At 40.3% G+C, this 14490-nt stretch overlaps 1 protein-coding gene across 13 annotated transcripts in view; it reads left to right on the top strand.

Moving 5' to 3' along the window:
- The window catches only part of gria4a (glutamate receptor, ionotropic, AMPA 4a), a 72837-nt gene that overhangs the window by 19126 nt on the left and 39221 nt on the right, over positions 1-14490 (top strand). For all 13 annotated transcript variants that reach the window (XR_007482720.2, XR_007482721.2, XM_049725700.2 and 10 more), the window contains exons 3-7: positions 6241-6480; positions 8341-8393; positions 8542-8673; positions 11786-11839; positions 12445-12603. Coding sequence is in view for 11 of the 13 variants with exons in the window: in XM_049725700.2 (XP_049581657.1) it covers positions 6241-6480; positions 8341-8393; positions 8542-8673; positions 11786-11839; positions 12445-12603 (638 nt within the window). In the remaining 2 variants the exon portion in view is untranslated. The remainder of the gene's footprint in view (positions 1-6240; positions 6481-8340; positions 8394-8541; positions 8674-11785; positions 11840-12444; positions 12604-14490) is intronic.

The raw sequence follows: 14490 nt of genomic DNA, 5'->3' as shown, positions 1-14490 counted from the left end.
TAGCTAAATGAAAAAGATGCCACGAGAGAGGCTCGTGACTGTCCATTTGGAGGAAGACCACATCAGACTACCTACATACTATATGAATCGAGTGGGCACCCTATCCTCCTTACTCCCCTCCTACCTGTCTTCAGTGATGAATGGTTTCGATATCAGCGGGGCGTGTGTGTGATGAATGACTGCTCATACAGGAAAGACCCGCTACAGCTCAGCTACTGTTAGTAGCGCTGCAAGTTGACTGGGTTACAGGCCTAAAAGCTTAATGTGACACATTAGGGATCGAGGTCGCTGTTTCACACACACAAACAATACACGTGCCATGTTTAGCGTTAACATCTTTAAGGCATGATTGTCCTTCCACCTGCTCTCTCGTCTAGATTTATCTCGAAGGCTGCAGACATCACTGATGAAGCAAACTTTCTGCAGTGCAATCAATATGGAGCCTTAAAGGGACTGTGTGCATTCCCATATGTAAAACCGCTGTTACTAGGTAGGCAGGGATCACAGCTGTTTTGCCGCAACATTCTTTTTGTCAAAAGAAAGTCCTCAAAGATTTAGAACTTGGTGAACGTGGGTCCGTGGGATATTTACCTTGCAACAAAAGAGACAAAAAAAAGGGAGATTCAGAATGTTCGTGTTGGAGTTTCACACGCTATTGATAAGCTCTTTTGAGAGAAGTGCATGTGATAAACACATTCCCGTCACTTGTCTCTCGACATTTTGTAAAAATTTGCAAATAATTGATACCATTTCCACATGCCTTTGTTTAGAGTTTAGAATCTTCATTCATTAAGACAATTTAGCAATAAGTATTTAAGCAATAACAGAATTATCAAATTATAACGCAAGATAAAGATTTAAGTGTCACATCTACAAGCTGCCTTTTCATAAACGGTTAATATTTCCTAGTTGGCCAACTTTTAAAGGGGAGACCTTTTCATTGTCTGCATGTTTTGATTGTTATTCTTAATCCATATTCATCAGTGACTAATTATGAGAACCCCTACCAAGTAACTTGGTAAATGCATCACTGATGTGCTCTGCTCTACAGCATGACAGCAGGATATTAAAAGCAGAAAAATGAATTGTGAAAGGTCAATTTCAAAGTCTATCATTTGCATTTTTTTTAATTTACAAAGACAGCCTTTTATTCTGTACCACTCATCCTGTCTGGAACATAATTTCCCCCCAAATCTGACAGGTTGCCTATTGAAGATGCTTTTGTCAAAATAAGGATCATAACAACAGGTAATTTCAGAGACACATGTCTTGGATTACTGGAGGGAAACTGGACTGCATACAAATTTTGCACAGAAACTATTTCTGTACACCAGAGGGACATTACTCAAATTTGCATTCTTGTCATGACTACTCAGAATAAAAATGTCACTGTGACGAGACTTCCAAGTTGGACATGCACAAATGGTTTGACGGTCGAACAACTTTTCAAGGAACATATGTTCCAAAGGTGGAAGTAGAATCCAGAACTCAGAGTATGACAGAACAAGACAGGAAAAGATTGTATTAGCTAATTGCCCTCTATTGTTTACTACATCAGTGTCTTGTTTAATGTCATTTATTTTGTCCTTGGGCTTATGAAAATTAACTTTGTGATCTAGAATGTTGCATAACATGGACGGAATGTTTGTATTTTAATGAAAATCAGAACTTTTGAAATAACCATGTCCTTTCCCATTTTTAACTGTCCCTAGGACTATATGTCAGCAACTATTAGCATATCCACTAACTGCAACAACACGTAAGACTTTCAATATAGCTGCCCTCATCTTGGCTACTGGCCCTCATTTTCCCCCAATCAGTTCTTCTATTCTTAGATTGTGTATTCCATGCTGCCGGGGGGGAGCATGCCTGCAGAAGAAGGTAGCAGGGAAGGGCAGGTGCAGGGGAGTGGAAAGATATAATCACAATGAATAAAGAAGTGAACTGTGGCAGTTTTACCCAAGAGCTTATTCTTCAGCCGTCCCTCACCTCGCTGACCTTACATTCAGTCCTGGATTTGGACATGCAGCCCAAACTAAAGTGGGAGGACGAAAAGGGGGGCAGACAATAAAAATTGTGATCATTATCAGATTGTTTTTAAAGCGTTGTTGCTGAAAACCAAGTTAAAAAGAGTATTTCAACATTCTGTTAACGATTTTTAAAACAAAATGAATTGTGAATGATTCAGTTCATTTCAAACATTATCTATTCAACAATGCAACAAATGTGGAACAAAACAAATTAAAAACTGACACCTCATGAAAAATGACTATGGGCTCTATTGTCGTTACATTTTTTTTCTGGCGCACGGCACATCGGAAATGTGCAAGACGTTTTGTAGACTTGGCATCTTGGTGCGGATAGATGGAGTTTGTCTCGGCCATTTGGGCGTCGACACAGCCGAGTCCAATTGTGTCCAATAAATCAATCAAGTTTGAGCTTTTCAAAAGTATCTGCAGTCGCTACAACTCTTTTTCTAATTCTTAGCCGTAAGGCGGACATACAGAATGTTGGATGACCTAAAATACACCCAATAAAATTTCACTCTCCATTTATGAAGACATTGCTTCCGTGTAACTTTATTCCATTTGAGAACATTAAATATGAAATCTATAAGGTGACTGAACTCTCCTGCCTGCTTATTGATTGTCCCATTTGTACTGTATATTTGTTGCAAAGTGCCTCGGATGCACTTGTATAAGTTATTATTTTGTCTTTAAATGTGCATTGGGGTAGTTGATCCTTTGCGACTTCACGTGGTAAGTTCAGAAAAAATTCAGATACGTGCAGGGAGTTAAGATAGTTATAAAATTTTAAACACACCTTGATCTATTGCCGTGCTTTAAAGGTAATCATAACGCTCACTGCTTATCAATGAATATGTCTAACCTACAAAAGAATATTTTGGCAACTGTGAAAAGAGTCATAACTACTAGTACTTTTCATTATGTTTTCACTGTTGTATTCTCTAAACAAATTTGGCCTTTGTCTAGTCTCTAAGCTTCTGAGAGCTTATTACAACGATCAAACACTAGAAAGAGAATTAGTCATTGCTACCCGAGCACTAAAAATCTCGGAGAGGTGGCGCACTCACACTTCTTGCTCATTAAATGTTAAATAAAATATGCTACCAAGAAAGTCAGGCTGGCATGAGGTAGTGGTTTAATTCAGAAAATGTTCATGGTCAACTTTATGGCAAGACTCTCTGAAAATAATACTGTCAGAAATGGAAGTCTGTGGGCACTGAGTGCCAGATGCTTTAGCATAATAATTTTAAGCTTCTGTTGCATCACTGGAGGACTCTGACCTTGCACAATGTGCATCATATCAGTCTTAATTTCAATGCTAATGACAATCTGCAGTTTGAGATTACACTACTGCCGTTTTAAATTTTACGACATTTATATGGAAATTGCATTTCCCCTGCGGTTGGCTGGCACCTGGTTCAGGGCAAAAATATTTCCCAAAGTCAGATGGAGTAGGCTCCACTTACTTGTGACCCTAATGACAAATGGTATGGACAGACAGGTGGATGGACGGACAGGTGCATGGATGGATGGCCGGACAGATGGACAGATGGATGTATGGACAGATGGATGGACGGACGGATGAACAGATGGATGAATGCTTACTCACATGAAACAATGTATCGGACATTGCTTTCTACTTTACTTTGTGCAATGTTTTTTTTTTTTATCCTGTGGCAGCTGCATTGTGGGTTTGCAGATTACTGAGTGCACCACATTGTAGTTGCAGGTACAGTAAATAATTATGAGGTTTATCTATGACTCATTGCTATTAAACAAAATGCAATTATTCACCCGAAAAACAAGAAATACTGAGCTGTTAAAACAGTTTCCTGAATAAACAAAAAGGGCAATGCGCTGCAGAGTTATCACTGCAGAAACAGAGACAGCAAAGGCTAAGCATACCATATGGTCCAAAGAATAGAAACTTACCGTATACAATGAGTAAGACAAATGGTGGTGCAAAGTCGTTAGGAAGTAGTCAAAGACATGGGAACGGAGAAAACAACAAAAAACAAATACTAACCTTGAGAGAACCAGTTAGATCCCAGGAGAACTATTGTGTCCGACGAGTTGACTGTGGTGCTGATGCACCACCATAGGTCCCCTCCTCACATTAAAGCTTATGAGGCAACTTTGGGGCATGTTTTATTGCAATGAGGCCCCAGGCTGGCACATTGCAGCCTTACGCTGGTTTAGAAACTTGTGCTGGAAATAAAAAAAATGCAGATTTGTATCATAGGGGAGAACACGGAGGGGAGTAAGGGACTGCAGAATCAAAGAGCAAAGACAGGTGATGTCAGAATGAGTCATCAAAAAGATTTCGGTACATATCAGGTAAATGCTCTTATTAAAATGCTGTCACTAATCCTGTGACTATTGGGCTTAAATCAACAATTTGTATCAAGTAAAAAATATTTTCCTATTCCTTGAATTGATAGAAACCCTTGAGGAGTGTGGAAAAATAGAATTCAAAACTCCATCTAGGTAAGTAGCTTTCATAAAATTTCCATAAAATGTCACAATCTGGCTTGGGAGTAGTATTCAGAGAGAGACTCACTTTTATTTGGTTCAAATGCTTTACCACCAAGATATTTTCATTTTCCTCAACAAAGCTGTCAAAGGAATCCAATTGTATGTGGCTCTTCATTGGCCCACAGAGAGTATGAGGACATCGTTTCTGTCTGCTGAGAAGCAACTTTTATCAGCCAAAAGCCTTCATGAATGAATGACAGGCATTTTCCTTGCAAGTCTCGAGTCAAATATGAACATACTTACAACCAGACCATCTGCTGGCCCTCTTCGTGCTGATAGTTACTTTTATCAGGTTTGAAGGTCTTTTTATGATAAAAAATAATCCAATGTCATGTTCAGACGTGAAGGAACCAGGCCATTTTAGCCAATCCGAAGGCTAGAGAAAATCCAACGACATGGCAATAATTCATGCTGACTTGGAATTGTTATATGAGACTTATTTAAACTCAAAGCAACAAAATGTCATATTGTACTGTACTTGATTTAGAAGACACCATGACTCAGTTTGTACTGAAGAACTTAATCCAAGAACATTCTACGCAAGTTCTCGAAACTGAAGACATTTAACTCATGTTATAATCTGCCTTGTCGCCTGGTGGGTGCAGAGGTCTCATCTTTGTCTAATTGCCACAAGGCAAAGCGTCAAAGCTCCATGTCCCTTACTGTTTTTCTCCACTGAGACGTCGAGCTGATAATGGAATTAATCCGAGTCCCAGGAGAAGGGAGCCAAAGTAAAAGCAAAGAGGAAGCAAACATGGAGCAACATTCATGGTGCAAGCAGAGAGAGAGAGAGACAGAGAGAGAGAGAGAGAGAGAGAGAGAGAGGGGGGTGGATGGGTGGAGCAGATGTGAGAAGAAAAGAAAGATGAAGTATCAAGTGATAGCCGCTTGATGCCAAAAGCAAAGTCTGCAGACTCACTGTTTACTCCAAAGTGATTTATCATAAGGTGGGAAGTGACTTATGATACTTAATGTAACTCAAGTTCAAAACTCATACCATAAAAACATGAGCACAAGAAACACCTTCACTGACTTTAATGCTTGGAAAAATAACGCCGTTTTTGGTGATGATAAAAGCAATGGCTGCTGCTTTATTGGCTAGTAATTTCTGCTAGTTAGCTATTTATATATGCTTTTTTTCAAGAAAGACTTTCCAGTAAATATAAAAAAAAATGCGATATACTCACTGATCACATGTTTTATAAAAAGAAAAACACTAAACCCCCTTTTGGGGTGGGGGGGCTGTTTATTTCCCTTTTAAATGATGCCTCGTTTGTATGGTGAGTGGCACAATTGATTGTGTATGTGTGCACCCAAATGAAATGTGCCAAGCCTTCACTGCCTGTGCCAGACTGTGTATTCCACTGCTGTTATTGACTCAGGTTTTATGTTTGGATGCTCTATTAATCATTTGAAATGAATACAAATATAAACTCTGTACACCTGCATATTGTAACGGTATGTCATAGTATGTTGCAATAAAGGGGCGTTAGCTGTATAACCAGATGGAATTTTAATGTATTAAATATGTCTCCATTGCCAAGTTTGCTCTTTGTTTATTTTCTCAAATAATGTGTGATCAATAAGTGTGTCTAATCACCCTTTTTTCTTCTTTCATCTGCATCCTTCTTTAATTTTTCATCTACATCCTCCCTATATTTTCAACCCCCCTCCTCAGTCTGTTCTCAGTATTCAAGGGGAGTCTTTGCCATATTCGGCCTTTATGACAAACGCTCAGTCAACACGCTGACATCATTCTGTGGGGCCCTGCACATCAGCCTGGTGACACCCAGCTTCCCCACCGAAGGAGAGGCTCAGTTCACCCTGCAGCTGAGGCCATCCATCAGAGGGGCATTGCTTTCCCTCTTGGACCACTATGACTGGAGCCGATTTGTCTTCCTCTACGATACAGACAGAGGTATAAAGAGAAGCCAAAAACACATAAATTGTATACAAATGCCATGGTGCCTCAAGACACGAGTTTAATTTGTTAACCGGCAATGCTCGGGACTCAAAACACTTGCATCACAAACAGCATTGCAGCATTGAAAATGGAAATGCTAATGATCCATTTGAGTCTAGCCTCAAGAATGTTTTTCCTTAATTTATTCCCACCACTTCTCATTTTGCCTGCGCTACACTTGCAATTCATTTCAGGTTTGATAAATCACAAAGTAATCTTTTGACATATACCCCTCCGAGAATACGTAAACACTCTGCTGCAATTTTGTCAGTTTGCCAGGTACATTCCTGAGAGCGTCCAATGAATAGATCAGGTTCCAAATCTGTTTGCATGAGCTATCGGGTTTTCACCTCTGTAAATGTGCAAAACTTGAGTCACTCAGGCTCACAGTGGTGACATAGCCATGATGTAACCATAGCATAATGCACATGGGGCAAAGCATTCTTTTTTTCTCTCAAAGAACTCTGGAGTGCTTCCAAAACACAGAGCGGAAATAAAGGTCAGACGTAATCCACTGTCCCATGGTATATGAGCCGTGTTGTGTGTGCGCTCGTGTATGTGTGTGTTTTCCTCCCTTGGTCCAGGCTGTCTGGGTTTGTACCCTTGGTGATGAGAGATGAAAGTGAAGAGGGAGGCGGAACACAGGAGTCAGTCAAGTTGGCTGGGCAGCCAAAAAGAAGGGAAGCATGAAGGACAGGTGTGAGATGAGATGGGCAGGGGACAAACAAGTTGATTGGAAAGAGACGGCTATGCTAGTTGCAAGGAAGGATAGTAACAAATAGAAACTCAACTTAGCATCTATTGATATCCAGTGGTATGTAACAGGAGTGGGAGGAGACTGACATTTTTCTATAAAATTGTAAAATTAAATATTAACATTTTAATATTATAACTCTTGTCCTGCATCCATCCATCCATCCATTTTCTATACCGCTTGTCCCCACGGGGGTTGCAGGCGTGCCGGAGCCTATCCCAGCAGTCATCGGGCAGTAGGCAGGGGACACCCTGAACCTGTTGCCAGCTAATCTCAGGGCATACAGAGACGAACAACCATCCGCACTCGCACTCACACCAAGGGGCTATTTGTAGTGCTCAATTGGCCTACCAAGCATGATTTTGGGATGCGGGAGGAAACCGGAGTGCCCGGAGAAAACCCATGCGGGCACGGGGAGAACATGCAAACTCCACACAGGGAGGGTCGTAGGTGAAATCGAACCGGCACCCTCCTAACTGTGAGGCGGACGTGCTAACCAGTGCGCTACCGAGCCGCCCTTTGTCCTCCATTGTTAACCAAAATATTAGAAACAGCTCTCAATAGGTTTATATTTACGTATATACAGTCTGTTGTGAACGGTGGTCACCAATTGCCCACATTACTGGACGAACTTCACACGCATTGTGCTGACTGAATTGCACCAAGAAACACTGCAAACTAGTATTGACTTTCAGTGTAATAGTGTTTGGCACATCATCATCTCCTGATATACTTGATGTGTTGGTCAAGAGAGGATTGTTGCGAGCGATGCTACGGTAAGTGCTTTCACCCTGCACCTTGAAAGACAAGACATTAGGGTATTGCTTCAGCAAATGAGATAGGCTGATGAGTCTGCTGGATTTTAATGCACACCTGCAAGCACTTTGCTGATATTGCCAATCTTCACTCACTGTGAAGTAATTGTGATGAAATCAAACATTTTCTGATGGGAATATTAAGCATTAACACTTTTTTGTAAAAACGGCAAAATATAATTGCTTCGCATTCAAGCAGGTTGATCATGCTTCAATTTTCCTTTCTTCGTTTTCTCACTTGTCTAGGTTATGCGATCCTGCAAGCAATCATGGAGAGAGCGGGGCAAAACGGCTGGCAGGTAAGTCGACGCACACATACACAGCTCTGGAAACGGCCCAAAATAAACACACATTTCATGCAGGGTGTATAAAAAGTGGTTTGCATGACCGCAATTTTGTTATCGGATTAAGTGTCTGTTGACTAATTTGTTTGCAATATTAATTCAGGTGAGTGCAATTTGTGTGGAGAGTTTCAACGAGGCTGGATATCGCCGACTTCTAGAAGACCTGGACCGACGTCAAGAGAGGAAGTTTGTCATTGACCTGGAGCCAGAGAGACTACAGAGCATGCTAGAACAGGTGCTGTCAACGTATTCCAATGTAATATTGATAAAAAATACAATAATAGAGTCCTTGGAAGGTGGTCTCCAACTTTCCTTTTATCATCCTCCTGACTGACTTTACATCATCCACCCATGGCAGTAAGATTGGGGTTGCTTGATTGGTGCACTGTGCGCTCTTCAACCTGCCTTTGGACTACAGAAGATCAGTTTGTTCTTCCGCCATGTCAAGGACGATCAGAGAGGCGCCGCTTCAATTAGTAGCAAATTAAGTTTGCTGTGATCACACCCACAATGGCGAAAAATGCCCTTTCTTAGTCCGCCACACTGCTCTCGTTTGTGTATGCAAGAATAAATCTAACCTGACTTTACGCTTTATACCATGCCTTATGCTAGACTTGCGCTGGGCACAAAAACGGAGCCCAGAGTCTTCACTTAACTCAAGAAAATGTAAAAAGATATGACACAACTGAACCTAGACTAAAAGCCTTTAACACATTAAAAAGTTTTACAACCTTGCCAACACAGTAGACTCACCGGAACATGATTAATTACAGTCATTAATGGAAGAATGACATTTTTCCCATTTTGATGCTTCCATTGCTGTCTGCCAGCTGGTTGTCAGCTTCAGGCAATGTGTGGCAGCAACAGAACATTCATTTCCCACATGAAATTAATGGAAAAATATGATCTTCAATAGCTCATGAGCATCACAGCTTCATTTGCAGGAAGCACTGTCAGCCCTTCCTCAACTGGTCTGGCCACTGAGCATGCACCAGTAGGGTTGGAACACATCATTAATGATTAGCTTTATTTAAAATGAGTTCAACTAGGATAATTTTTAACACTCATTTTTTATGTTATATTTTATTTTAGTAGTTATAATGCATGGAGGTAGGCATGTCTTTTTCCTTGGCTTGTGAGAGTTGACAGTAGGAATACCCAATACATTAGTGTGTCAATGTGTGTGTTCGAGTGTCACTTAACTAATGTTTCTTTGCAACGTCCCATTGATTCTGTCACCGACCATCACATTCGATCCACTGTTTGTACTCTTAACACACTTGAACAAGAGTGACACAAATCTGACACAGAGCTCTGACACGCCTTCACCATTAATGCAGATATCAAGGATACATGTCGCACATGAGAAAGGTGTTGTAAGAAAATAAAACACATGCAAATTTGCTTTCAAATGTTTGTCCCCATTGCAGCACACACACTCCACGTCGCAGACAAACTGCTTTTTAATTGGACTCTGTAGTGTAGTAAGTGAACAGACAGACGGAGACACACACACACCACACAAACACACATTTGTGTTTACAACAGACACAAACTCATGTCACAATGGGCTCTACAGTGTCTGTGTTGGCTCGCGTCCCTGCTTGGAGACACACTTCTCTGTTTGTCAGGCCTTGCCAGCTGTAGTCTGTGTGTTAGTTTGTGTGTGTGTGTGTGTGTGTGTGTGTGTGTGTGTGTGTGTGTGTGTGTGTGTGTGTGTGTGTGTGTGTGTGTGTGTGTGTGTGTGTGTGTGTGTGTGTGTGTGTGTGTGTGTGTGTGTGTGTGTGTGTGTGTGTGTGTGTGTGTGTGTGTGTGTGTGTGTGGCTGCTGATTTGTGAGGGTGGGAGGAAGAACTGTCTATTATTTATCGCATATAAATTATCCCTATCATATTATAAATGCGGGCGGCTCGGTGGCGCACTGGGTAGCACGTCCGCCTCACAGTTAGGAGGGTGCGGGTTCGATTCCACCTCCGGCCCTCCCTGTGCGGAGTTTGCATGTTCTCCCCGAGCCCGCGTGGGTTTTCTCCGGGCACTCCGGTTTCCTCCCACATCCCAAAAACATGCTTGGTAGGCCGATTGATCACTCCAAATTGTCCCTAGGTGTGAGTGCGAGTGCGAATGGTTGTTTGTCTCTGTGTGCCCTGCAATTGGCTGGCAACCGGTTCAGGGTGTCCCCCGCCTACTGCCCGATGAAAGCTGGGATAGGCTCCAGCACGCCCGCGACCCCCGTGGGGACTAAGCGGTTCAGAAAATGGATGGATGGATATTATAAATGCAATATTATAACATAACTTACAGAATTTTGAGCATAGCATCACTCATTCAGCTTTACCCCTCTGCTAAGGATGATCCATCACACAGCCAGGAGTCGTGTTCAAGTAGAACCAATTTACAACAATCTTGTCAAATTTCTATGATGATTAAAATTAAAATTGGCAAACAGATTCAAATTTATTTATTTTTTTTCCAGCACGTCATTTTTTTTCTCCACAGCTGACCCGTATGCATAATTCAACTGATTGGCTGTAGTGAGACTTTCCATCTTACTATAACTTGGACTCATCTACAGTTACGTGGGAAATTGTTTGTGCTGTTACTATTGAAACAGTACTATCAATATCTCCAGTATCAAACGTTTTTCATAATCTTTGCTTTCATTGAATACTTTTTTTTTTTTTAGTTTTCAAAGCTTGTAACAAATCCAACCTGTTTTGTTTACCTACATCTATATTTATGTTTAACTGTTTTTTTTAAAATGGGGATCCATAGCTAAAAACTTGAAATCATAGAGAAAACCCAAGAGCAGTTTTATATTCTGCACCCCAAAATTAGTTGAAACTACTGTCAGACCTAACTCAACAAAAAAATGTGTTCCCTAGTGTAATCAGTAGCTTCAGAATTATCTGTTTCAAAACATGACCGTCCAACTAAAACAGTGTATTAATTTCAATATGTGTAATCGTGGTTATAATGGCAAGTACTGCCCTGGCATACAGACTAAATTATAGTTCATCCACTTTTCAGTACAAACAAGTGTGGGACAAAATTTGTGAGACAATTGTCATATAAACATGGCCTGAGATCAGGCAGGAGTGAGGTTACTCCATGAAGCTGGACAACATATTTTGGACAACATTTTTTAATGACTAATAATCCTGTAGTCTTTGTTCAGAGAACTGTATCCAGAGTGTTTGTACATGTGTATCTGAAGTAAAAAAAAAAATCATAAATGAAACAGAAACAATGTTTAAGAAATTATTTTCTGAACCAATGTCATTTTGCCTGTCATTACCAAGCTGGCATTTCACCATTTTAATGTGTTGCACTTTGTCAATCCTTCTTCAGGCAGTCAGTGTGGGAAAACACGTAAAAGGTTACCACTACATCATAGCAAACCTGGTAAGTCATCTTGAGTTATTTCCTGGTATTTTACTTGTATCATTTTTTGCAATTGCCCGATATGGGGTGTGTGTGGGGGGGTTTAGGGATCAACTTATATGGATCAACTGTGTTGTTATAAAGTCTTCCAATGTCAATATTGCTTCATAATATACTGTATTTTGTTGCTTGGTTCAACAAGTTACAGATGTACGTAGATCAGACTTCGAACAGTCAATTTAGCAGTGCCCCATCTTTATTGTCTCGGTCATTTCCGCCGGGGCCACAAAGAATAGGTTTGAAAGACGAGGTCAAGCAGGAAAAAGCTCTCGGCGCTTTTAGCAATTACTTTTCATCAGTCCAGGATCAAGCTCACACATTTCTACCTTGTACGCTGCCTCGTTTCTAAATGAATTACTCTCCGTGACCATTCTACTACAGAGAGCTGCTCTGCACGAATGCTTATCAAGCAGCAGAAATGACACCATATTAATTAGGAATAAATAGTGTTGATAATCTGCGTGAGTACAATAAATATGATTAGCTGGCACAGGATGTTATATACTCCTGATAATAGGAAGTGGATCATAACAATGTTTTGTTTTTGTTTTGGTGCTTCCTTCCAGGGATTTAAAGACATTTCTTTGGAAAGGTTCATGCACGGTGGTGCCAATGTGACTGGTTTCCAGCTAGTGGACTTCAGCAAGGCTATCGTCATTAAACTGATGCAGCGGTGGAACAAACTTGATCAGAGAGAATATCCTGGATCAGAGAGTCCACCCAAGGTAGGAGCTATTTCATAACCTACAAAGTAAAGATTGAACAACATTAAGTGATTACTACGTCTGGATATTTCTATGTCCTGGAAAGCTTCATTCTAAAACAATTGACCAAAAATAAAAAGAGTAGAATCTACGTAAATATTAGTTGGGAAAACATCTACTCTAAGAAAGCAACATTTCATAGCCCTGTTTTGTAGTTCCTAACAGTACACACTCATCTGGAAAGATTGTACAAGATGTTAGTGTGGACTGTGTTGAATTTTTGTTCATTCATCCATAAGATTTGTGAGGTTACTGATGTTTGACCTGAGAGATGTCCGAAGCTTACAATAGCTCAAAATGCCTTTGTAAGATCAGGACTCAAAGGGAACTAATGGGTCGTATACAACTCTTGATTGCTCAATTGATACACGTACTTGCTGTCAAACACCGACGTTGCGTGAGGTTGCTTTTTCTTCACAACCCAGCTCCTTTAAAGGTTATCCCTCACAGTGTCTGTGTTAGTGCAAGTTATCCAAACATTGCAACTGTAAGAGCAATGAACTGGTTGATCCAACACAGGAATCTATGTCAACAAGGAGGTTTCACTGCAGATTTTATCACTTCCTTTTCACATGATCCCAGCTTTATTTTCTTCTTTGTTTTGGGATTGCACAGGCAGATCTCTTTCATGTAACAATATAGAGTATGTTTTCCACAATCTCACTCACCCCTCTGTGTACTCTCCAGACAGTAGTGCTCATCTCTCTCTACTTTTTTTTTCCAAGTGTCTTCTTTCCTTCTTTTACCTGCTTTCATTGATCCATGAATTGAAGCACAGCCAGTTCTGTTTTTTATTTCCATATATTAAATGGAAACGTGCCCACTTATTTGCATTGTATATGTATAAAAAAGTAATGGTGATATTTGTCCTACTTTGTAGTTATTCAGAAATTGAACACACCCTCACACACATAAAATGCAAATGCTCTAACGAGATGCCACAGAATGTTTGACTTTAGTCCATACTCATGAATGATATTTATTATTAGCATGTCACCTCAACCCTGGTGTTAATTGTCTCATCAGCATTCTCACTTTCAGCGGATGAATCCTTATTAGCCGCATTAATTTTCCTCTACAGTTTACACAACATTTAGTATCTTAATGAAGCCATCATGAATAGACACAGTCAACATGTAGAGATGCACAAAATAAACACAACTGCTGGCATTCTTTCCATTATTTTGTGTCATCCACCAGACAATTGGGGGGGGGGGGGTAATCTTTATTTAATCTGGCCATCACTTGGTCTAATTGAAAAATTGCATATTTTTCAAAAAGATGCCTTTTTGTGGCATCTACGGGTAAATTGTTACTTGGGCATCAGTAACTTGCAGACTTTCCTGTCCACCGTGAATAGAGTGGTTATTGTATCAAAATAGGCCAATTCAGGTAGAAATGCAAACATATTTTGCAGTCCAAATAAAAACATATTGCATTTTGCCTGAGCCACTAGGTGGGATGATGTTAAGCAATACAATGCAAAATAATTACTTTCATCACCAGTAGTATTTTTAAAGGTACAAGGAAAATGTAGGTTCTAAATACAAACCTGATGTTGTGTGTTTACTCTGCCAACTAAAAGGGGAAATTAGATTCCTGCAAAAACTCTTGTACTCACTCTCTAAAACCTGATTTGTTATTTATGTGAACAGCTTTCAAACGACAATTGAGTCATTAATCCATGGACTACATATTATAAAATACATGCCATAGTCCTATGAATGGAAAAATCCAGCACGGACAACAATTACAAACAGACCAGTCACCATGAAGGATGCAGAATGGGAAAGGAGTCCCTGTGCTCACTCAGCCTTGGGGCACTCAAGCAGTATTTTAGTTAAATAA

The sequence above is a fragment of the Syngnathus scovelli genome, chromosome 7 (genome assembly GCF_024217435.2).
Source record: "Syngnathus scovelli strain Florida chromosome 7, RoL_Ssco_1.2, whole genome shotgun sequence".
Lineage (NCBI taxonomy): Eukaryota > Metazoa > Chordata > Actinopteri > Syngnathiformes > Syngnathidae > Syngnathus > Syngnathus scovelli.
The sequence above is the reverse complement of the archived record's forward strand: the minus strand, read 5'-3'. Positions and strand labels throughout refer to the sequence as shown.